This window comes from Mastigoproctus giganteus, chromosome 7, assembly GCF_048544385.1.
Source record: "Mastigoproctus giganteus isolate SK-2022 chromosome 7, ASM4854438v1, whole genome shotgun sequence".
NCBI lineage: Eukaryota > Metazoa > Arthropoda > Arachnida > Uropygi > Thelyphonidae > Mastigoproctus > Mastigoproctus giganteus.
The window spans coordinates 51,533,651-51,559,904 of NC_143581.1; the positions used below are offsets into that span (position 1 = coordinate 51,533,651).

At 36.4% G+C, this 26,254-nt stretch overlaps 1 protein-coding gene across 2 annotated transcripts in view; it reads right to left on the bottom strand.

Annotated features, from left to right (window-relative positions):
- LOC150082890 (deubiquitinase OTUD6B-like) overlaps positions 1–26,254 on the bottom strand; it is a 373,124-nt gene that overhangs the window by 115,103 nt on the left and 231,767 nt on the right. For both annotated transcript variants that reach the window (XM_090376893.1, XM_090376895.1), the window contains one exon: positions 892–1,011. In XM_090376893.1, coding sequence (XP_090233019.1) covers positions 892–1,011 — 120 coding nt within the window. The remainder of the gene's footprint in view (positions 1–891; positions 1,012–26,254) is intronic.

Here is a 26,254-nt window from a genome sequence, read left to right on the forward strand (position 1 = left end):
AACATGAAGCCTCAGTTCGTGCTTCTCGTTCAGCAGCATCAGAATTAGCCTTTCATGCCATTAACGAAAAACATACTTTTTTTTATTTAACGAGGCCAAAATACTTAATGTTCAACGCAATTATACACGACTATTAATTGCAGAAACCGTTGAAATTAAATTACACGAGACTTCTGCTAATGTTCGGCAGCCATATTTGATCTCTGATGCGTGGACCTTTAAGCGCATGTGCGAAGACAAATAATCACTATTTAAGTTTCAGGTTTAACCTGATTCGGTAATTTTCATTCCTGTGATCACGACATACGGTCGAAAAGCGTTGTCAGCTTCAGGAAGGAAATCGTTTTGAATATTTTCGTTAGATTCATTTAATTGCATTAATTTGATTTTTAATTGTTTTAAATCGATTTGAATTGTGTTAAATTGATTATTTAATTATTTATATTTTACTCTAATGTACCGGTAAGTTGTCGATTTTTTCGTTTTAATTTCTGGAGGTTATCATACGGAAGTTTTCTACGTACTATATTGAGGTAAACTCCTCTTATTATTTTACTAATATTATTATCAACTTAGAACATATTCAGTATTACAGCTCCAGCTCTGATTCATACTATCTAGTTAAAAATATATGTGGAGTGTGTTTTTTCAACTTTGAAATTTAAAACATTTCATTTTTCACATAAATGGTTTTTCTAACCTATAAAAAAATTCTCTTTTTTTTTAAATTTACACCAAACTTTGAGAATTAACTAGGTGGCAGTCCTAGTTTCCAATCACAGGACAAAAATATATCTATACCTTTATCTGAGAGTTAAAAATCGAATGATTATTAGTTCAACTAAATCAATGCACTGTACCCTATACACTAGGCAATATTAATTGACATACCCTTCGTTTCTGCGCCTTAGTAAGTCTTGGCAAACTTTCCTGAAGTGGAATCTTACTTTCATTATCAACTTTCATATCAGTGGCAGTAACAGTGCTGAGCTGTCTTTCAATAATTTCTACCTAAAAGGGAATTAAGGCTGAATTAATTTTTTATAAAAACTCATCCAAATATAAAGTGGAAAATGATTGCAAATTATAAAAATTTCCAACAAAGCAATATTTGAGAATTCAAAAACAATTTTTTAAGCAACTAAAGTAAACTTAGCAATATAAGTAAATAAGTTACTACATGACATTTTTCATTAATTAATTCAAGCATAATCTTATTTATTAATAAAGCAGTGTCAGAAAGTAGAGATTTTCCTCACCACCAGGCTGCCAAGTTGTCATTAGTAGGTAGCCACTGAACCTACAGTGATGGTACCAGAGTTTCCCCAGACTCTGAATAAACTTTAATCAGAGTGATTATTATACAATATAAAAATATTTCATGCTCTTCTAATCCAACTGGTAAATAGTAAAATATAGTATTACAGAATTTAATGTTTCCCCCGCCCCATAACATTATAGAAACTTCAGTGACATTCTAGTTTAATGGATAATCAGATTTAATAGACAAGCCTCCTCTCTCAGATTCTGTTAAATCAAGATTTATTGTATACATTTTTTTTTAAATATTTTGTACTACTTCACCAGGCCTGAAGATGAAATTAAGTAAAATCTTGAAACACAGCCAATACTACATTAAGTTTAGATATGGCAGTGATCAACTACAGTATTTCAATAAATTGACTTAATTCATAACACATGGCATGAGTGCTTTCCCATTAGTTTAATCTTTTGCAAGATTAAAGATTAAATTTTACAGGATAAGTGATAAGCCACATATCACAGCCCCCTTAAAATAATTAACATAAGGGTTGTTCCACTAAAACATATCTGGGTAGAGTCAGACACTAGAAAATTTACAGGTTGACTTTCCCTTCCCAATCTGTAGACCACTAACAGCAAGATCTAACAAATATATGACTGAAAAATTAACTTCCTATCGTACATTATTCTGAAATTTATCAACAAGTGCTGGATAAGAGGATTTAAATAAATATGTATTGGTGTTTGTTGTTGCTTTGGGTATTTTTGGCTCTGACTACTTTAGTTACAGTTTTCTGGTTAATATGATTTACCATGTGTTTGCTGTATCATGGTATTTACACACACACGCACAGTAAAAGTGGCATGTGAACTACACACTACAGTGTAGTGTTCAAATGCCAATTTGAATTTTCTTAATGCTGAAAGATCTGGAATAAGTCACAGGGAGAACTCTGCTCTTTTCATATAACCCAGGGTCCTAAGCTGGATATCATCATTATTCCTTTTCTTGCTTTCTTGGTGATTCCCTTCTACTTCTGACTCTGACTCTCTCTCTCAGGGTAATGCGGGAATTTTTTTTTGGCTGGTGCCGCATAAGACTCAGGCTTCCTTGCACGATATGGCTAATAATAATAAATTATTAGCCGTATCGTGCAAAAAACAAATTTATGTTTACATCATAACTACTTTTATAAATTTAAAAAATTTATGTCATGTACCCCAAAATAAAACAACTCATTACATTATGGTTTCAAATAAATCACAGGTTGAATTATGCCCACCTCAGAGTACACTGTGTAATGCACAGTTCATAATTTTATAAAGTTATGTTAATTTTATTTTATAAAATTAAGTTAAACTGTAAATGCAGTGTCCTGTTCCATTGTTCAATATAGCAGTGTTTAAACCAGCTATAATGTACTTGACTTGAGACATTTTGGAAATAATGTCAAAAAATGTAGGCTCTAAAAGATGGAAGATGCCAGTTTTAAAGAGAACAGGTTTTTTTTTTTTTTTTAAAGTTAACATCTAATGAGGAGAAAATGTTTGCTTTAGCTGGTCAGATTTTTTCAGCTTTTTTTTCTGTGGATGTGTGCATTTTTAGGTGTATTGATAAGGAAACTTTTTTTTTTTAAACTTAAGTATTATTATTTTCTCAGGTTAGTATATTTTTGTCTTATTGTTTGAACATATTCTCCATGTTTCCTTTTTCTTTACATGTTCTTCCCCCTCCATATCACTTTTTTCCCCTACTGGCCGGTCTTAAACAGAAGAAAAGAAAATTTAATTTTTTCTTTTTTTTTAGTTCTAACATTGTTGCTAAAATATCAGAGTAAGGTGATCCATTGGTCCCAACACAGCTGAACTGAGGGTTTTGTAAATGCCAGCTTTGATTTTTTAAAGTTGAAAAAAAAAAAAAAAAAAAATTTTTTTGTTTGTACTGATGTACATATTGGGAAAAAAAAAAATTTAGATTTCATGTTGATTTAAAAAGTCACACGGTTGATTTAAAAAGTCACACCGTTTTCTAGTCACACTGATCCAGCAGGTCGAGATGCTGAGGCTTTTGCAATTACTAATCACCTAGCACAGATTGTTCATTTACCTACAAGAATACCGGACAATCCTAATCATACAGCCAATACGCTTGATCTTTTTCTCACAAACAACCCTTCTAAGTACACGGTCGAAGTGAGAGGTCCTTTAGGCACTTCAGATCACAACTTGGTGATTGTCTCTTCTCCAATGGAACCTTTATCTCATGGCTATTCCCAACCTCGTGTTGTTTGGCATTACAAGAATGCAAAATGGGTTGACCTGCGAGACTTCTTTTCTTCTTTTCCTTGGTCAGATTACTGTTTCAAAACTTCTGATGTCAACGTTTGCTCAGATCGTGTTAATGAAATTATTCTTGAAGGAATGGAATCCTTTATCCCACACTCCACTTTAAAATCTCGCCCTTTATCTAAACCTTGGTTTTCCAATAAATGTGCTAAGGCTGTCCAAGAGAAGAACGTTGCATATCGTAATTGGCTGTTCCTAATTCTTCAGATTCATTTTCTACCTACACCAAAGCTCGCAACAATTGTAAAGCAGTTATTAATCAGTCCAAACTAGAGTTTGAACAGGCTAAGAGTAGAAAACTTGCTTCTTGCCCTAATGGTAGCCGAGCATTCTGGTCTCTTGCCAAAGCTATTGGCCGCAACTTTTGCCCATCTCTGCTCCCACCTCTGTCCAAACCAGATGGTTCTGTTGTCACTTCAGATAAGGATAAAGCTGACCTGCTAGCATCCCATTTTTCTTCCAGCTCATGTATTAATGATCTTGGTAAAGCACTTCCCACCATTCCCAACACGCTCCATTCAATGCCTCCTGTGGTCTTCCGTCAAAAGGATATTAGAAGGATTTTGATGAATCTTGATGCTAAGAAAGCTCCAGGTCTCGATGGTATTTCTCCACTTGTTCTCAAAACCTGTGCTCCTGAACTTACTCCTATTCTTTGCCGCTTTTTTCACTTTCTTATTCCAAACGCGTTTTTCCTTCTGCTTGGAAATTTGCTCATATCCAGCCAGTTCCTAAAAAGGGTGACAAATCCCTCCCATCCAATTATCGTCCCATTGCAATTACTTCTACTCTTTCTAAAGTAATGGAGAAATCGATTAACCGCCAACTCTTAAACCACCTAGAAACCTTCCGTATGATCAATGATCGCCAGTATGGATTCCGTCAGTGTCGATCCACTGGTGATATTCTGGCTTATGTTACCCATTTATGGACTAATTCAATGGAAAGGTTCGGTGAAACACAAGTAGTTGCTCTTGACATCTCAAAGGCTTTTGATCGTGTTTGGCATAAAGGTCTTCTAAACAAGCTTCCATCTTATGGTTTGCCAACTGTTTTTAGTAATTGGTTATCCAGTTTTCTCACTGATCGCTCACTGAGGGTGATGGTAGATGGTTCTCTGTCTTCTAACTTCTCCACTAATGCCGGTGTCCCCCAAGGTTCAGTTCTTTCCCCCACTCTTTTCCTCTTGTATATCAATGACCTTCTTCCATGGACTGGAAATCCTATCCATAGTTTTGCCGATGATAGCACATTGCATTCAACTTTCCATTTTGAGAAACCTTGTCCTGCTCAATCAGCTTTAACCTCTCGAAAATCTGCTACCAATTCCTTAAATGCCGATCTTCAGGTAATTCTCCAGTGGGGCAAAGACAACTTAGTTGATTTCAACCCTTCTAAAACTCAGTCTTGTCTTATATCTCGCAAAAAGGATTCTTCTGCTCCTATGCTTATCTTTAGTGACACTCCGATTTCTAGGCAAAATGATATATCTCTTTTGGGGATTACCCTGACTTCTAATCTCTCTTGGCACAAGCACATTACAAATATTGCTTCCTCTGAATCTAAAAAACTTGGTTTTCTCTTTCGCTCTCTGCGTTATTTTTCTTCCAAACAGCTGCTCACTCTGTATAAATCGCAAATCTGCCCTGCCATGGAATATTGTTCCCACATCTGGGGTGGTGCCCCCAAAACCTCTCTCAGGCTTCTTGATTCCATTCAGAAGAGGGCAATTAGGTTAATTAATGATTCATCTCTAACAGAGTTTCTCCGCTCGCTTTTGCATAGATGCACTGTTTCTGCTGCATGCCTCTTCTACAGATACTTCCATGGGCACTGTTCTTCTGAACTGGCTTCTATAATTCCCGCTCTCTCTTTCAAAACAGTCCGAACACGTGCCGCCACCAGCCAACATCCATTTACTGTCCAACTTCAAACCCACAGAACCAAATTTTCATCTTCCTCATTTATTCATTCAACTGCCATTTTCTGGAACAACCTTCCTTCATATGTATTTCCTGAAAATTACAATCTACAGAAGTTCAAGTCCAATGTCAACAAATATCTTCTTTCGTCTTCTCAACCTTCAACCCAAGCACGGTACTAAGTACTATAGGTTCTGATACCTCTAGTGTTTGGGGTTCACATAAAAAAAAAAAAAAATTAACACAGGATTAGTGATTTATTTGCTATATCACAATGATCTATAGAAATTTTCTTTCACATAATTAAGGTTTGTTATTTTACATTTAATGTACATACTTCATGTAAACTTACCGACAACAGGAGACCTTTGTCATTTTTGTAAATAGTGCATATGCAAAGTCCAAGCAAAATGTTTGAGTGAAACCGTATCCTGAAATTGTTGGTCATAGCAAGCTATGGCTTATCACATGTTCATTGGCTCACCTTGACATAACAAAGTATGAATCACTTGTTTATCTGCAGTCATTTAGGGTGTACTGAACAGAGAATGTTTTATGTGTTTCATCACATTTTAAAATGAGTGATTTTACTGAGCAACAAAATTGCATCAAATCTATATGGCTGATATATGTAATGCAAAACAAAAACAACTATGTTGTTTTTGTTTTGCATTACATTTGATATTCACAGGCAAAGTTCAAAGACAGCGAGGAACTGCATTTGACATAAACCCCATCATGAAGAACAATTTATGAATTCACAGAGAATGAGACATACAGTACTGTGCAAGATTTATGCAAGCAATGATCTGGGAGGTCCTGCTAATCAGTGAGTGAGGAAAATTCTGATATGGTGTGGCAGTACTCTACATGATCAAACGAAAATTTGTAAGGTGAGCTGTTAAGTGAGATAGAGTTAGCAGAACAAGTGCAGACCACATTCTCAAAAGAGCTCAGTGAAAATTTTTAATGTACCAGATTGCTACATGATATGATCAATGATTACCAAGTTGAGCTTTTATGAATGGTTTAATGATGCAAAATTTTTGAAAGGTTGTTTGATTGGTTGCTGTAATGTTAAAATTGAAGAGTACAGTGACCCAATATAATTATGTGTATTGTTCCCTAAAAATTCAAACAATCATATAGAGAAGGTAGTAAATTTACCAGGAGTTTCAGTCTGGTGTGGTGTCTCGTCCAGCAAAATTGTTAGCATATTTTTTGAAGGAACATTACTAGTGATATGTGTACCTCCACATGCTTAAATGTTTCCAATGTGCCTGCCAATCATCATGAGCTGTTTGGGGATGAAATGATTTACTACCAACATGATGAGGCAGTCCTACATTATCAGATAATCCCTTATATGGATTAACTCATTGTATGTATATATATACGGACTATCTCAGTATATATGATATCACTGACATAGTGAGAAATAGTGTAGCATTACCGGTTACATGCACTAGATGCTTAATATTAAAATTAAACTACAAGTAACAAAATGTATAAGGCAAACTGAATAGTTACTACCAACAGGATGGGGCACTCCTACATTATCATCATGATGTCAAGTCCTATCTTGGTAATCACCCTAGGGTCCTGAGCTGGATATCTTCATTCTTTTCTTTCTTGGTGATTCTCTCTCTCTCTCTCTCTCTCTCTCTCTCTCTCTCTCTCTCTCTCTCTCTCTCTCTCTCTCTCTCTCTCTCTCTCTCTCTCTCTCAGGGTAACTTGGGAATTTTTTTGGCTGGTGCAGCATAAGCCTCAGGCTTCCTTGCGCCATATAGCTAGTAATAATAATTTCACAGACTAGTGGGAGGCTGATAAGTGTTGGCTATCCCCCATGTTCAAATGATATAATTCAATCTGACCTCTACTTGTGGAGCTACCTGAAAGTTGTAGTGTACAGCAGCCACACTTCAAAAATTCAAGGATGAATTAAAAAAACATGTGAAGCTATCCCAGCCTTAATCCTTAGTACATCCTTTGACTTAGGCTCAAATGATGAATACAAGTTTCACTGCAAGTCACAATATGAGGAAGAACAGCCTCATTTTCAAATGAATAGTGATTTTTTTGGTAATTGGAAAATTCTGAGTCTTCAATCCTTATGATCCGTCAGCATTCTCGGTACGAACCTTGCATGTTTTTCAGAAATTAGTTTTTCAGAAATTAAGCTTATTATGAATGAAATAAACTGTCTCTACGCTTGATGATAACATCTCTGAAATTTGTTCATTAGGCACATATTAATTTTTCGAAAATCATTTGTTTGATTAGATCCCAATGCTGTTGAATGGAGACTTCAACTGGTCTGCCTGGGAGATGTTCATCATTTCAGTGATCCATGCAAGAAATGCCACACTACATTACATTCAACTGTAGATGTTTATGGGTAAAACACTTTCATAATTCCCAAAATTCTGATTACACTATATTGTCAAACCAAATTACAATCTTTAAGTGGAACTGTCACCATGAAAACAACTGTTGTGTACAAACCGCTATAAAACACATCTTCACTGCAATTCAGATTCTACAGACAGCATCTGAATTGCAGTGATGTCAGGGTATGATAAAATTCTCTCTATTTCTAAAATTATGACATTTATACCTTTACTTATTGAATCACACACATATATATTTGTAGTTTTGTTTTGCTATCAATTTTATCACATTGACAAAATTTATCTTAGTCTATTACAGGTCACCTCAGCTACTCCAGCTAGAAGATCATATCAAAATTATAGTTCACTATCTTAGAAAATGCTTAACGTGCACAGCTGGGTAAGTATTATATGTATTTCCTGAGCAAATTAGAGTGTTATACAGATTTTCAGATTACATTAATGTGTTTAATGTTAGCTTAAATTTAAGTGTTTTACGTTAGTTGTATATAAGATAGCGAGTTGAAAATTTTATTATTTTTATTCTTATATTTATTTTATAATTTTTGCAATTAACCTTATCTGTAACCAGTAGCTACAGAAACCACACTATAAATTAAAATCATAACAGTTAACTCAGAAAAAGTAAATATATTTCTAGTGTATCCCATAACAACAGATTAACAAATGCTGTACTGAAAACAATAAGGCGGTCCTTGCAGAACCTGAAACTCAAGCATATAAGAGACGTGCTGACACTAGTCACAAATGAGTAACTGGTATGACTGGTGTAGTAGAACAAAACTATCATCTCAGTGTTGGTATGTACATTTTGTACTGTTTAAAATTAAAGCCCAATTTATACACTGATATTTTTATAGTAGAAATTTGAACATAAAAATGTTTTGTTATTTTACACAGTCTTTAATTTATGATTAATTTGATATCCTGGAAATAATCATTTGAGACATGTTTAGAGGAACTTTCTTAGTTATAGTTGAAGAATATGCTCCTATATTTGTTCAAGTTTGAAATTTGCAATTTTGAAAGACCTCGTACATAAGTGTGTGCATGTGTGTAAGTACATACAGTCAAAGCTCTTTATAGCGACCCTCTTTTTAACATCACAGAATGTTAAAACCACCATGTGGGGTCTCAGCCATAAACCTAATGCTATTTCTCATAAACATAGTGCTATTTTACATTCATTATAATGAACTTGAAAGATGAACAAATTCTCATAGTGACCCAAAAATTTCCAGCACTCTTATCTTGTTTTTATTACAACATTCACATTTCGAAATGAAAGAACACTAATTTACTGAAGCTAATGACCAGCTTTCAGGTTGACTGTGAGAAATGCAAATTTTTTGGCATATCAAAATCAACTTTCAACTAGAAGTTCATTTCATTATACAGAATGCATTGATTCAATATGGCACATGGAAAGTAGTTAGCTTTGCTAATCACAAAAAAATTAAGCTTTTACAAGTCATAGACAATAGAATGTTCTAAACATCACTAAACAGTTCAGCCTTCCCACACTGTTCACCATTCTGAAAGTAAAAAAAAAAAAAAACTGAAAGAGAAATCTGCTGCACAAGGTAGAATCACAATACGAAAGGTGAAGTATATGTATTTGAAAAGGTACTCTTGGAATGACTAATGGTGTTGCATAGAAAAAAACATTTAAAAACTAATGCAGAATCATTTGAACAAGGAATAAATATTGAAGATTAAGTCTTCAAATGGATGCTTCAGAAATTTAATACTCATTGTGGGTTTATGTGCAACAAAAGTGCAGCCACTTACACTGACATTATGAAGGAATGACATGAAAATTGTTTAAAAATGTTTTGTCAATATATGACAGGAACGACATCTTCAATGCTGAAGAAATGACAGTTTTTTTTTTAGTGCTACCAGATAAGACGCATATTTAAAGGTGAGAATAAAGTGGCAGAAAAAAGGCAAAACAACAGATTACCATTCTCATAGTGGCAAACATGTCTGGCAATGTGAATATTCCTTTCTTAATCATTGAGAAAGCCTAGAAACCATTGCCTATTACATATTCAGTAAACCAAAAGGCTTGTATGTCATCAAAAATCTAAAGAGACTTAGATTGCAAGCCAAGCAAGCAGGAAGAATAGAAAAAAAAGGGTCTATGGTGAAAAATGGCTTGAATGGCCTACATGTTGAGTACCTGCCATCTAATATGACAGTTCTTCAACCATTTGATCAAGGTGTAATCTAGTTCTTTAAGAAAACTATCAAAGAATGCTATTAAACAAAATTACGCTGTCTCAAAAGCAAACACAATATGAAATCAATGTGCTGCAGGAAATGTAATTATGTGTCAAAAACAGGATGAGGTTGATGAAAAAGTGATCACCAACTCTGCTTCAAGAATGCTGGATTTGTTATTTTGAATGATGCAGTGACAATGCTTTGTGTGCTTCTTCTTCCATTAAACATGAAGAAAAGCTCAATAAAGTGAAAAAAAAAAAAAAATTGGAGATTATTAGCCATATGGTGGTGCAAGGAAGCCTGAGGCTTATGTTGCACCAGCCAAAAAAAATACCCAAGTTACCCTGAGAGAGAGAGAGAGAGAGAGAGATATATTGGCAGAAATAGAAAGGAATCACCAAGAAAGAGAAGAATGATTATATCCAGCTCAGGACCCTGGGTATGCCAAGCCCATACTCACCAGATGTAGGAGCCCCTGGGGTAATGTGCTTCATTGCCCAAACTTAGAGAGAAAAGTGTTTTGAAGACTAGACTGAAGTGGTTGAAGACACTGCATGTTTCAAGATATGTAAAAATGAAGAGAGTTCAATGCAGACATAATGGAACCTGAAATTTGCAGTGATGAAGAAGAGGAACATACTGTAGTTGAGCAAAACATTTCACTGATAGAAGATTAGAACTTGACATTGCTTTTTTTAAAAGAACTGGCCGACTTTGAACAAAATTAACTGCTATCATATGCCTTCATAATTCACTTTAAAAACATGCTCTGGCACTGAAACGGCAGGTTTTAAAAGACAGCTTTAAAATATACAACTAACTCCTCTGTCTATGGTTAAACTTTTATCAGGGGCAGCTTGTTGGTAGGCACTGAGGAACTGCAGCACCCCCAGCTTTTTAAATCTAAATATACAGTCAACTGAGTTGCATGAAATTTTGTGAAGAACAACGCAACGTAATGAATATTTTTATTAACAGGTACCACATATAGTATAATCATCCTCTATTTCCAATAATCAAAAAAATAAACATACTGCTTTATTTAATACAAGTATTAAACAGAGCCTGGGCCATACAGGCCCAACCATAGCCTAAGGCCTTTGGTTCATGGGAAAACAACTATTTACAATAAACATTTCAATAATAAATGAATAAAAACACAAAATCGTTTTCAACTTTTAAATTTAACCGTTGGCAAAACTGTGCACTACACAGTTCCACATTTTGCTTCTAGTGGTTGGGTCAATGCCTGGTCATTGGGTTGCCAATATGCAATTTTTAGAGGTGACAAAATGAGTCAAAGGAATTGCGAAGTGAGCAGTGCCGATTTGATCGTTCACCATGAAGGGTGTGTTGCCACAATGTCGGTATCTTATTGATATTTGCAGGATTTGCCCGAATTCTCATTAAGTAAATTATATCAGTGTTAAGTCAATATTGCACATTCAACAGTGTAATTATGTATTTACAGCTGAATTGCAAATTGAGCTTGAACTTCCTAAGTTGAAGTTATGTTAAGTAGTTGTTATTTGGTTTTTAGGAGCATTAGCAACTAAGGCCATATTGCTCTGGTGATATGCAGTGGTCATTTCCTGACCTTTCCGCATCCTCCATATTTGGTGGCTCATGGGCTTGAACCCTGGTCTAATCAAGAAGCTTGTGCTATGCACTGCTGCTCCTGCCCACCTGGCTATTGAGGTGCCAGTTATGTTAAGAGGAGATAAGTAATACATTATTTCTACAACAGGCGGTTTTGTGAAATTGATTCAATCATTGCCTCCATGCTTCTCCATGAAGTAAGTCACGTGACAGTAAATATTCTTGGTGAACTTACGAAATTCATAAAAATTCTTTTGACCATTTCGATGACGTACTTCTGAGCCCGAACGCTACCATTCAACATTAAAAAGAATAAAAAAAATTTTAAGGAGCACTATGAATCAGGATAGGCTGGATGCTCAAGTAATGCTTTCAACAGAGAAAAGCTTGGTCAACAGGGCACCAAACTTGAATGAAAAAGTTATTAATCTATTTTCAACAAATAAAAACCAAAGAATGGATTTTATTTTAAATAAAATTTCAAGATTAACCAAGTCTGTTAATGGCAAGTGTCCAGTTAATGTTTTGTAGTAATTTTAACTTGCTTATTATTATTACTATCTATGGCTACATATCTTATAACCACGGCAATTTAATGTAACTTTAAGAAGCAGCACTCCCATACAGAGTCACGAGCCGCCACTGACTTTGATATGTATGCACATGTATACAGTAATTACTGTACAATATGTAATTTACAAATTAATCTTACTGCACCATATAATCAATTAAAAATGTACAGTCTTCATTTTATTGTTTAATACTGTAGTACATATTCTGAATTGTATTATAGGATTACATTAACCTCCACTGGTAGCACCTACATTTGTAGAAAAAATAGTGGTGGGGCACCTGACAGGTGTTCATTTTCTTTTTAATTTTTGGAAAATGAGTTTTTTTTTTTTTTAAATTAAACTTCAAGAACAATGCCAATATTTCATCTTTTCTTAATGGATTGAAATGCTTCTATTAGACATAAATTAGATTCACCCATTTCTTAATCTCTTTCATTTTCCAATTTAAATGACTTATTGCACATTTGTGTATATATATTTCTACTTACTATGTATATAAATATTATTAAAAAATAAAAATAACTCATTTTGTATATTTGATACTATTTTTACTTAGATTTTTTGGCTTATTGCAAACTTTATTTCAAATTTAATGCCCTTCAGAGTGTGCAAAATTTGAAATTCCATATGTCACTTCCCTCAGAGTTGTGGCCACTTTGAGAGAATGCTGGGTTTCACATTATCATCTCTATGCTACTGGGAGAGGAAACCAAGTAAACTGGAAATTTAACAAATACAGCATCAGCAGATGTCAGGTACCATGACATTCTTCAAGCAAAATCCAAATACAGTAAATTCTGCAAAACTTGGCACTCTAAAATCCAAAAATATTAAGACAGCAATCCAGAATGCATATCAATGATAACATTTGTCTTTTAAGGATCCATGCAAAAAAGTGTGACATTTCTTTCTTTATAAGATGCTTGCAGGACTAGTTCATCCTTTAATCTGATTTCACAGTCAGCAGGATTTAAACTTAAATAATTTAATAGTCTTAATTCTCACTGAACAAACCTGCCTTTGTAATGAGTAGACCTAGTCTGGCATTACTTTCAAGCAGATGATCTCCAAAAGGCTAACTGGTCATCTGTTTAAAAGATGAGATTGCCATGACATCCTGTTTCAGGACTAACTGGTCCCTCAACATATAGTAGGTGTAAAGAACACTGTTCCACATTTTGCCACTTTCATATAAATAGTTTTTAAAGTTGCAGTATAGCTAAAGTTATCTGTTGAAAGTTGTGCAATATCAGGGCGACTCGTTACAAATTCATGTTTGTTCCACTGTGGGAGAATTAAAACTATTGCATTATTCATGCAGTTTAAATTCTTCTGAATCCAAAAATAAATGAAAGGACAAGGTAATCACTATAAATGTTTTAACAAGGATACGTTCATTTGTTTGTTTAACGCTTATTGAAATTTGCTCCTCTAAAACTGCTCAGTCACTAGGTATACTTCTTTAAGATTAAGAAAATTTTAAAATCCAGTACCTCTCAATCACCAAGAAATGGAATAAATTTGGAAAAAAAAAAAAAAAAAGTGGCACAAAAGTCTTTGCCGATATCACATGGGAAGGCAAATACAGGAAAATTATGAAACATCTTTAAAGCCATAATCAGAGATGCCACATATGCATATATAACATTAGCACAACATAGCACATGGAAGATGTCAAGATGGATGAATAATTAGTTAGCCAGTTTAATTGTTGTTCTGATCGAGGGTTTTTTGGCACAAGGGCTTCCTGGGCCATATTGTGCCTGCTTATGATTTACTTATATTTGAATCTTTTATATTATGGCTTTCAGAGACAGTTATATAAATTTATGGGTTTCAATTATTCAAACAGTTCTTTTCTCCTGAAACTAGAAGTCCACAGCTGAGGTTCTTTTTTAATCTGGAATAGTTTATTATTAATTTGGGTTTGCCACAGTTCAGACCACTGATTTCTACATGCTGTTTTGACAATGGATGTATAATCTGTGTATGGCACTTTCAGATGGCAGAAAGAACCACTGTCAGGTTGTATAGCAGCATGATCGGCACATTCATTACCTCAAATGCTGACATGACAGGAATCCAGCAGAAGGTGACCATTTCGGTTGATGATTCATATTGATCTAAGCGAGATGCGATCTGTTTCAGAATGGGACAGACTGAACGGCAATGACCGAACTTAATGAATCTATGTATATCAGCGCTTGCTTGAAATGCTGCTTACTTATATTATCTAGAGCTAATTTTATTGCATACAATTCTCTGGTATAGATACTGCATTCGGGAGGAAGAGACACAGTTATTAAAAAGGTAGAAGAAACTGCTGCAGCACCTACAGCTTCATCATAGAAAATTTGAGCAGATGGGCTGAGAGGTGGCGAATGAAGTTTAACATTGACAAATGTAAAGTACTATATTTAGGAAGCAGTAATGCCAGAGTAATGGTATCAACTCTGTGGTACTACAATGATAGCAGTAGAGAATGAAAAGGACCTGGAGGTAATTGTGCAGGCAGATATGAAGTTTTCTGAGCAGTGCACACATATATGAAGTTTTCAGAGAAGTGCAGATGGTCTGCAAGAGTATCTCATGGAAAAATTAAGTTGATTATCTAGATATAAACACAATAAATGAAAATTGCGGGTAAGAGGAATCCGTTTACAATGATATACAGGAATTTTTCTAGCAGGGATAAGGAGGTGATTATCCCCGCGTATAGGGTCAGGCCACATCTTCAGTACTGTATACAGGTCTGGAGGCCTCATTTTAAGAAGAATGTGGAGCTGCTGGAATGAGTACAGAGAAGTGCACAACAAGATTGGTGAATGGAACAAAGGGTTGCTCTTACAAAGAAAGGCTTAAGTTTTGCAGATTACAGTGTTTGGAGACTAGGCAGCTGAGAGGTGATCTGATTGAGGTGTATAAAGCCTTGAACGGTTTGAGCATGCTCAATGCTGATTGGATTCTTCCTCTTGCTCAGAATAATCACCTGAGAGGGCATAAATTCAAATTGAGGAAAGACAGTTGTAGAATAGATGTTCGAAAGTTTGCCTTTAGCCAGCAGGCAGTTGATTGGTGGAACAGACTTCCATCTTTTGTTATGGAAGTTGATAGCCTTAAGTAAATTTAAGGCTGAGCCGGACAGGTATTTGGAACGAATGGAGGGGTGAAATTGGAGATTTTTTTTGGCTGATGCCGCATAAGCTTGCTTTCTTGCATCATGTGCCTCTACTAATGCTAATCTGATTTGGAGCAATCAGTATAAAAAACTAGTTTCTCTGAGATTTCTAAGGTGTGGGCTTCATGCAGCTGCCATAAGTTGTTGTTTAGCAGGGAGCCTTTTCCCCATCTCAGAAAGAAATTATCACAACGAGGTGAGAACTGAATCCAGGGTAGTTCAGGAGGCGCAACATCTTCGAGGATATGCTGCAGGTTAATAATGTTCCAACTGATAATGAACTCTTGCAATTGAAGATCTGCAGGGCAGTTTTCATTAGGTTTATGGCAGTATAGCATTACATACTGGGGATCAAACAGGTATTCTCAGCTGGAATGAGATGAAATACATTTTAATTTTTGCAGCATATTTACATAGTAAGGATTTTTGTCTGTGGACCAGAGATGTTCTGACGTCTCCCATGGCTATCATTAGGGCACTATGCAGAACAGTATTCTGCATAATGCCCAATGCCCTAAGGGGGGAGGCATAAATTCAAACTGAGGGTTGCAGGAGAGATTGTGAAATATAAGGCGGTACTGTCTTATATTTCACAAAAAGGTCCTGAGTTTTAGAAGGATTGTAATCAACTAAGTTATCTTTGCCTGACTGGAGAATACCTTGAGATCAGCATTTAAGGAACTGATAGTAGATACTCAAAAAGTTGAAACTGTTTATGCAGGACAAAATGACAAATTTCTCAAACTGGAGGGTGAAATGCAATGCGCTATCATCAGCAAAATTCTGAGTAGGATTTCCAGTCAATGCAAAAAAGTCATTAATATACCTCTGAAAATTCAAGAGCAAATGTTTAAATTTCTGTTTATACTCTGAGATGACCACACAGTCAGAGGAGTTCACAAGAGAGAGAGAGAGAGAGAGAGAGAGAGAGAGAGAGAGAGAGAGAGAGAGAGAGAGAGAGAGAACAAGAAACAGCACTGAATTTAGCAGTTGCAGGCTAGAACCCCAGCCACTCAAGGCAAGCGTACTTACGTACCCTAGTGCCTGACCACTTGGCTATGGCGGTACTTGAGTTTCACGAAACTTTTCCATTCAATTTGTCCACAGATGGATAACATAAGCCAGAATATAATCAATGGATCGACACTGATGGAATCCATATTGATGACCATTGATCAGATGGAAGGTTTCTAGATAGTTTAAGAGTTGGCGGTTAATTGATTTCTCCATTACTTTAGAAAGAGCAGAAGTAAGTACAATGGGGTGATAAGTGGATGGAAGGGATTTGTCATCTTTTTTGGGAAATGGCTGGATATGAGTGAATTTCCAAACGGAAGGGGAAACTTCTTTGGAATAAGAAAGTGAAAAAAGGCAACAGGAGTATAGGTTTTGAGAACAAGTGGAGAAATACCATCAGAACCTGGAGCATTCTTAGCATTGATATTGTTCTAATTCCTTCTGACATCCATTTTATGGAAGACCACAGGAGGCTTTGAATGAAGTGTACTGGGAATGGTGGGAGGTGGTGTACCAAGATCATCAATACACGAGCTGGAAGAAAAATAGGATTCCAATCATCTGATTTTGACAGATGGTGGGAACACAGATGGGCAAAAGTTAGCACCAATATCTTCGGAAAGAGACCAGAATGCTTGACTACCATTTGGACAAGAAACAAGTTTTCTATTCTTAGCCTGTTCAAAATCTAGTTTAGACTGATGCTAACTGCTTTGCAATAGTTGCGAGCTTTGTTGTAGGCAAAGATCATCAATACACGAGTTGGAAGAAAAATAAGATTCCAACCATCTGATTTTGACAGATGGTGGGAACACAGATGGGCAAAAGTTGGCACCAATAGCTTCAGCAAGAGACCAGAATGCTTGACTACCATGTGGACAAGAAACAAGTTTTCTATTCTTAGCCTGTTCAAAATCTAGTTTAGACTGATGCTATCTGCTTTCCAATAGTTGCCAGCTTTATTGTAGGCAGAAAATGAACCTGTTGATTGGGATAAACAACCTATTACAATATGCAGCATTCTTATCTTGAACAGTCTTAGCACATTTATTGGAAAACCAAGGTGTAGATAAAGGACAAGATTCTAAGAAGTGTGGAATAAAAGATTTCACACCTACAATAAATAATTTCATTGACATGATCTGAGCAAACATTAACATTAGATTTGAAACAGTAATCCAACCAAAGAAAACAATAAGAGAAATCTCGAAGGTTATCCCATTTTCAATTCTTAATGCCACACAATGTGAGGTTGTGAATGTGAATGGCCATGAGAAAAAGCCTCCATTGGAGAAGAGACCATCACCAAATTGTGATTTGAGATGCCAAGAGGACCGGTCACCTTGACTGAGTACTTAGAAGGGTTGTTTGTGAGAAAAAAGATCAAGCATGTTGGTTACATGGTTAGGATTGTCTGGTATTCTGGCAGGTAAAAGAACAGCCTGTGCGAGGCCATTAGTAATTGCAAAAGCCTCAGCATCTCGACTTGCTGGGTCTGTGTGACTAGAAAATGGAAGACAGCTGGTGTTGTAAACATTAAAATTACCAAGGAAAATTACCTCACTATTAGGAAAGTTGGACTGGAGAAAGTCAAGTTGCAAAGAGAGGAAGTCAAAGAGTTCCAAGTGATTAGTATAGTTGGAAGAATGATAGAGGCAACAGATGAAGCTGATAGAACGTGGTAGGGAGATTTTAAGCCAGGGAATATTGAAAAGGAGATTCCAAATTACTGTCTCTGGCTGGTAATGTCAAAACGAACATAGGCATAAGTACCACCTTTGAAGCAAAAGGAAGCACACAGTGAATAATTCAGTTAACTGAGATGAGCAGTAGTTGGATCAACTGATAATTGGGCTTCTGTCAGAAAAAGGACATGGCATTTGTAAGTTAAAATGGACACCACTGAGATTAGAACTGAGATCACGTATATTTATAAAATGTACAAGGTAGTGTTTGGGAGGTTTAGATCTTTTCATAGATAAGTTTGTTCTATCATTTTGACAATTCATGTGTATTCAGAAGTAAGAAAAGGTGGCAAGGACATGTTGTACGAAGTAACAAAATTTTTGCATATGGCACACATATGGCAAGAATATACCTAGCTCCTGGGGCTCACATCTGGTGAGTATGGGATTGGCACACCCAGGGTCCTGAGTGGACATAATTATTATCATCATCATTCTTCTCTTTCTTGGTGATTCCCTTCTACTTCTGACTCGCTCTCTCAGGATAACTCAATTTTTTTTTTTTTTGGCTGGTGCAGCAAAGGCGTTAGGCTTCCTTGCACCATTTGGCTAACAATAATAATAATAATAATAATAATAAGAAGAAGAAGATTGACATAGCAGTACCCAACACTGGCAAACTGCAGGAAACCCATGGGAAAAAAATCAGGAAGTATACGAACCTAAGACAGGAGATCAAAGAGATCTGGCATATGCAACAAGTTACAACCATCCCAATCCTCGTGTCAACCACAGATATGGTGCCAAAGATCCTACATAACAGCCTAGCAGCAATAGGTCTCCCAGCAAACACCTGCAAAGAACTCCAAAAATTCGCAATCCTTAACACCTGTAGGATAGTCAGTGTTCCTCGACCAACAGTAACACCGAACAAAACAACCACCCTGTGTACTTGGTGGCAATACCAGTCAATTTGGTATTATTGGGTGTAACCCCCAATCAGGGAGAAATAATATAATAATAATAACAACATGGTCTCAACAATGTCCCTCCACCTGCATACACACTACTCTGACTCCCTCCAATCATTATCTGGCAGAGTAGAGGCAGCAAGTGGAAGAATGCCATTAATATTCAACTTACTCAATCTATTCAAGGCTTTAAACACTCAATGAGATATCCTGCAGGTGCCTAGTCTCAACACACTGCAATTTTGCAGAACTGAAACGTTTCTAGGTAAGAGCACCATTACGTTCCCTGTACTAGTCTGGTTGCCCTTCTCTGCACTCATTCCAGCATATCTACATTCTTCCAAAAGCGAGGCCTCCAGACTTGTATACAGTACTCACGTTGCGGCCTAATCATGGTTTTTTACAAGGGGATAATCACCTCTTTATGCCTGCTAGCAAAGTTTCTGCATATGATTGACAAAACCATGAGCAGACCTGGTAACATGTCTGCACTGCTCAGAGAATTTCATGTCTCACTGCACAATTATCCCCATGTTTTTTTCATTGTCAACTATCCTGATTGTAGTACTACAGAGTTGATAAGTTATTCTGAGGTTACTGCTACCCATATGTACTACCTCACATTTTTCAATATTAAACTCCAACTGCCAGTTCTGAACCCATGCACCCAATTTTCCAAGATCTTATTCCAGTAGTGCACCCTGATGACTGCCATTAACCACTCTGCCAACCTTTGTATCATCTGCAAACTTAACACATTAAATCTGATATACCAGTAATAATATCATTGATAAATACTGAAAACAACAATGGACCCAGTACTGAACCCCAGGGAACTCCACTAATAACATCAGTCCATAAACAGCAGTTCCCATTGATAACTACTCTCTTCTTCCACTTAACCATCCCTTTATCCATAGCAGTAACCTGCCCTTAATGCCACATTGCTACAGTTTGTACAGCAGTCTATTATGTTGCATCAGTATCAAAAGCCTTCCTGAAATCCAAGTACAGTCAGTGCTCGTATAACATGTGTTTACACTACACGAATTTGATCATACATGACTTATAAATAGGGAGAACAATATCGTATATAACACAAACCGAATTCGCTTATGCACGATTCGCCTTTGTGTTTACAAGAAACAGCAGTCGAATGCAGAATCACCCCAACTGAACGCAACATGATAGGAATGAAGAGAAGATTCTGAAAATGTATTTATGTTTTTTATATCAGTGAAGGAAAACACATTTCACCATAATAACGTAAAAAACCTACACAATTCCAGCTATCGGTATTATAGCAAATGCAATTAGATCGAGTTTACTACCAAGTTTATAACATATTCCACTAGCAGGAACATAACTGGAAATTGTTTTATGGTAGTAACCCCCAGAAATGTGCTTTAGTAAAATGTGAGCTAGTGAGGTGTTCATAAAGTGTCTCTGACTTTATGGTGTTGTTTATTCAGTTGCTACATGCGCGCAGCTTTGTTTATGTGTATCAAGCGTGCCTCCTCATTTTGTAATTGTGCTTTATTCCCTAAAATAAGTAAAATACTTAAAAAGGTGTGAAAAGGAAGTGTCCTGGTGAAGACACTACAGATTCAGAGAGAAAAAGAAAAGCAATATCGATAAACAGGGGCGGACTGGGTCAAAAATTCTTAGCTGGGAAAATTTTCAGTGGCCTCATACCAGCGTTTATAGCCAAAATCACACCTGCCTCCGGCCCACCGGGGTTTCCCTGGCACGGCTTATGGCCAGTCCGCCTCTGCTGATAGAGAAAAATATGAAATGGTGAAACGCTTTGAGCGAAATGAAAGACCATGTGATACTGCACGTGCTACAGGTATAAATGAGGCAACGCCGAGAATTACAAAGAATGCAGAGAAAATAACTTTCACAGCAGGAACAACTCAAAGTGTAATTAAAATCCATTAGATTAAGACAAAGAATTGGAAGAGATGGAACGGCTGTCATCTGTTTGGATAGAAAATAAAACAAAAAACAAGTTTGCTTACGATAGAAGCAAAAGCATTAGCAATATTTTATTACGTAATAGTCATAATAAAATACTTATGTATTTTATCACGATAATTTATTGTGTTTGGTAATGTTTTGGTTACAAATGTGTGTTCAATCTTGGGTGGTCAGCACCTAACCATATTTTTCCCATAGGGCTTGTTGTTTATATTGCACAATTTTGCATTGCACGAGGGTTTCTAGGAACACAACTATCATGCTATACGAGGACTGACTGTATATGATTTTAAAATTATTTTTTACATCCAGTTGCTTGGTCGCTGTATCGCAGTAACTTATCTGATTTGTTTGACAAGACCACCCGATAAGCGTGGATTTTGCCTGTCCAGATGGTTCTGCATTACTTCTTTTAATCAGCGATTCCATTACTTTCTCTGGAACGGATGTTAAGCTAACAACTCTGTAATTACGTCACCTTCTGATCTCCCTTTATGAATTGGAGATACTTTTGCACATCTCCAGTCCATAGGAACCTTCCATGTATCCAAGGATGCTCTCATATTTATGACTAAGGGTTTTGCTTACTTCCTTTGTTGCCTCCCTTAATATAATTAGATAGTTCCCATCCACCCCAGGTGCCTTTTTTATGTCCATCTTCAACAATTTCTCCTTCACTTTCCTTTCAGTTATCACAAAGTCATTTAGCTCCTCATTAGTTTTATAAACTTCCTTCCCTAAAGAATTCCTGGTGTGTGAATGTAGTTGCAAAATACATATTCAATTTGTTTGCAAGGAGAGCAGGGTCAAACAGGTAACCCATAGACATTAAATAGCCTAATGTGATTTGATCCATTTATTTTATTGTTAATATAAGTATAGAATTCTGTGCTGTGTTTTTTCGAATTCTTTGTCAGAAACTTCTCATAATCTACCTTATCTTGCCTAACCTCCTTTTTGATTTGATTACAGACTAGTTTATACCTATAATAGTCTTAGGCATCAACTGATAATTTATATGCATTCCATGCATTTTTCTTCTCTTCCACAAGTCTCATTAGTTCATCTGACATCCATTTGTCTAAAGCATTGATCAGAATTTCTTAGTTGGCATGAAAAGTCCAGTACTTTCTACAATGATATCACCGAATGCTACCCATTTAGAATTTGCTGCTGATAACATCAGTTGGTCTAAATGCATAGAATTTAAAAACCGCCTGAGACCACTGTAGTCACCCTTACGAAAGCAAAGGCCTTTCCCTTAACCCCAACATTATTTAAAATTTCACATTAGTACACTGTGATCGCTGCCATCCAATGTGACTTTGACCTGCAGATTCTTAATACATGATGAATGACTGCTGATAACCAGATCAAGAGTATTTCTTCTTCTTGTTGTTGCCTTTCTGACATTCTGCTGTAGAAAACAGTCATCCAAGAAATACACAAAAGTCTATTGTGTGAATGACTAACCGATAAATTCCAGTAACATGTGGAAAGTTAAAATCCCCCATCATGAGACATTCTGATTTGTTGGCCCAATCTATTTCTCTGTACAGCTGTTTATTATATGCAATAGACGCAGTCATTAGCCCTATAACACACTCCTACTCTCAATTTTGTTTTTCCAGTTAATATCACACTAAACTGACTCAAAATTGAACTTGTCAACAGTGTCAATTGGATGCATTGCCTTAGATTTAATATGCTTCTTAACTAATAGCATAACCCATCCATTTCTCCTGTGCTCTCTGTCCTAGATTTCTCCCTTTCCCTGTATTGTCTCCTTGACATACACTGTACTCCCCATATTCAATTTCATCATCATTAATGTCGAAGTGATACCATGTTTCTACTATTCCTACAATGTCTGCATTTGATGACTTAATCAGTACTTCAAATTCATCAAATTTATTTACAATGCTCCTAGCACTAGTGTACATGCACATGTTCTTACTCTTAGTCACAGCCCATGTATTTATTTGTTTCATGATGACCCACAGCACAGCCTGAAGTCCCAGACACCGTGCTTTCCAGGCTGCTGCATGTACCAATAGTAACAGTGCAAGAATCACTTTTGCCTCTGCCTGCGGCTCCAGTTAAGCTATTAGTCTGTGTATCCTCTCCTCCGCAAAGTAGCAGTTTTCTGACCCACCTATGCATCAGCAAATATTTTTGCACCCTTTCTATTCAAGTGTATCCCATCTCTGTAAAAACAAACAGTCTCTCCTGTTAACAAGCACAGACCACTTTGAGAAAAATTCTATCCTAACAGCCTTGCACAATCTCTCCAGGGCCGAACTGATTGACAAGGCTCTCAACATATACTCCCTCCTATAGTGTCTGGGCAGGATTGCAGACATATTTAAATTCAATCACAAATAGCGAATTTTTCCCACACTCTTCAAACAGGCCTCTGAGGTTGGGTATATTCATACTGTAGTTTTTAGTGTTTTGCACCAACCTTGCGTAGAAATAAAAATAAAAACACCAAGGAAACTGAACTGTGTTTATAATAAATTACAATAACCTGTATTTACAATAAATTTAACTTTACAATAAACTATACATATGAATTATTAAAATCTGCTACATTACAATCAATAAAATGCATTAAAATATACTAGATTAAAAGCGATAAAAATCGTAGCTTTCAAAGGCTCCAGCCTTCTTCTTCAGCGGTGTTTTCTTGTTCTGCAGTACATCTTTAAATATCAGTAGGTTAATGGTACTCCTCACGTGTTTTCATTCACACGTGTTCCGTTCTCTTGCGTTGTGGAACCGGAAGTGGCTCGAGCGGAAGTCATACGGAACCGTTCATCCCTTCTGAGATCGACAGCTAAAGACTAGGGTATATAGGAAGTCCATGTGTAAAGGGCAGTATTCGCATTACAGCTCAGCTCAGACCAACCATCATAGGAACAGTGTGATAAGAACTTTAGTTGATAGAGCAAAATCACATTGCAGTACCTCCGATGATAGAAAGTTAGAGTATGAACGGGTCACGACGGATCTTGCAAAATGTGGTTACCCCCAGAGGATTATAGAGAAATATGTTAAAGGAAATCAGAGGAGAGGCGAGCCTTTTACACCAATAGCCACTGCATACATTCCCTACTATCCGGGTTTGACTGATCATATAGCTAGAATACTAAGAAAATACCAGACACGTTGTGTGCAGCTTCCAGGGCGGAGGCTGCACACAATCGTGTCTCAGGTTAAAGACCCCATTCAAAAAGAGAACACAAGTGGGGTCGTATATAGCATTAGATGCCCGGATTGTGGGGAATGTTATGTAGGGGAAACAAAACGCCGTCTTAAAGATCGTCTGGGGGAACACACTAAGGCAATAAGAAATGCGGAATATGGCAAGTCCGCCGTGGCCGAGCATTTTTGGGAGAAGCAACACCAGATCTCCCCGGACGATGCTATCATCACCGATCGGGCGCATAAGTTCTGGGACCGTAAGTGGCTCGAGAGTTTGCGGATTTGTTCTACAATTAACATTAATAGAGACAGAGGTACGCGGATTCATCCCATCTTTGAGACCACTATCCTCAGAAGGGATGAACGGTTCCGTATGACTTCCGCTCGAGCCACTTCCGGTTCCACAATGCAAGAGAACGGAACACGTGTGAATGAAAACACGTGAGGAGTACCATTAACCTACTGATATTTAAAGATGTACTGCAGAACAGGAAAACACCGCTGAAGAAGAAGGCTGGAGCCTTTGAAAGCTACGATTTTTATCGCTTTTAATCTAGTATATTTTAATGCATTTTATTGATTGTAATGTAGCAGATTTTAATAATTCATATGTATAGTTTATTGTAAAGTTAAATTTATTGTAAATACAGGTTATTGTAATTTATTATAAACACAGTTCAGTTTCCTTGGTGTTTTTATTTTTATTTCTACGCAAGGTTGGTGCAAAACACTAAAAACTACAGTATTTTCCCACACTGCCCTGCACTTGTTAAGTAAGTCCTCAGATCTCCTATTCTTGATATCCTTAGTACACAATTAGTGTACAGCGACATCATTTTTGGTGCCCTTATAAGATGATATCTGCTCTACATCATCTACTTTTGGCACGGGCAGACATATACTGGTATAGACGTATTCCACCTATCATTCTTGCACAACATATTTCCCTGACAATAGTGTCTCCGACAATAACCACCTCCTGTAGGAATAGTGTATTCTGTCTTGGGGATTGCCGCTCTGTTGTCTGATACACAAGTATGAGCTCTGGCATTGAGTTGGGTAGCTGAAAGCTTGATGGGCTCCTATTTTATTTCCTTTGAGGGCATCTACCCTACTCTTTAAACTCTAATAAATGCCCATCAAAACACAAAGTTGGCACCTAATATATTCACACTCCTTGCACCTAGCATGCAAAAAGAAATCCCCTTTGGCTGGATTATGTTCTGTTCCAGATAAACATTTTACAAATTGCACATTTTGTTGGGCTGTTATACGTTTGAGAATCACTCCTTTCGGTTCTCCCCCAAGACACAGCACTCTAGCTACTTTGTGCTGCTCTATCCTGGGACATGATTTCCATCTAAATACAATTTAATTGATTAAAAATGAAAATTAATAAATTTAATTGATTAACTAACAATACTACACTAGGCTAATAGATTTCTAAATGCAGTGATAAGTATTATGCTATTGAGTTTTACGTTATACCTTATGCTATCAGGTTCAAGATATACGTTACAATCGCAGCATTAAATTAATTACATCCTTACTAAAATGTAATATTCCTTAGCTAAGCACAAAAATATATATGCCCAACAAGTGATTCAAACCTTTGAGCTACTTATATATCACAATTAAAACCCTGCTATTCCACTGGACTACTTGTTATGTGCTACGATATTCGCACCGTCACTTACCAAATCATCACTAGCCAAATTTAAAAATAAGCTAATGAATGTGACTAAGACCATTTAAAATTTTTGTAAAACACAATTTAGTATGTTAGTTAATCAAAAAAGGTGGTAAAAATTTCCAAAAAACCTATCGTTGCCACGAGCTTAAAATTCTGCATCCTGACACTTATCATACAT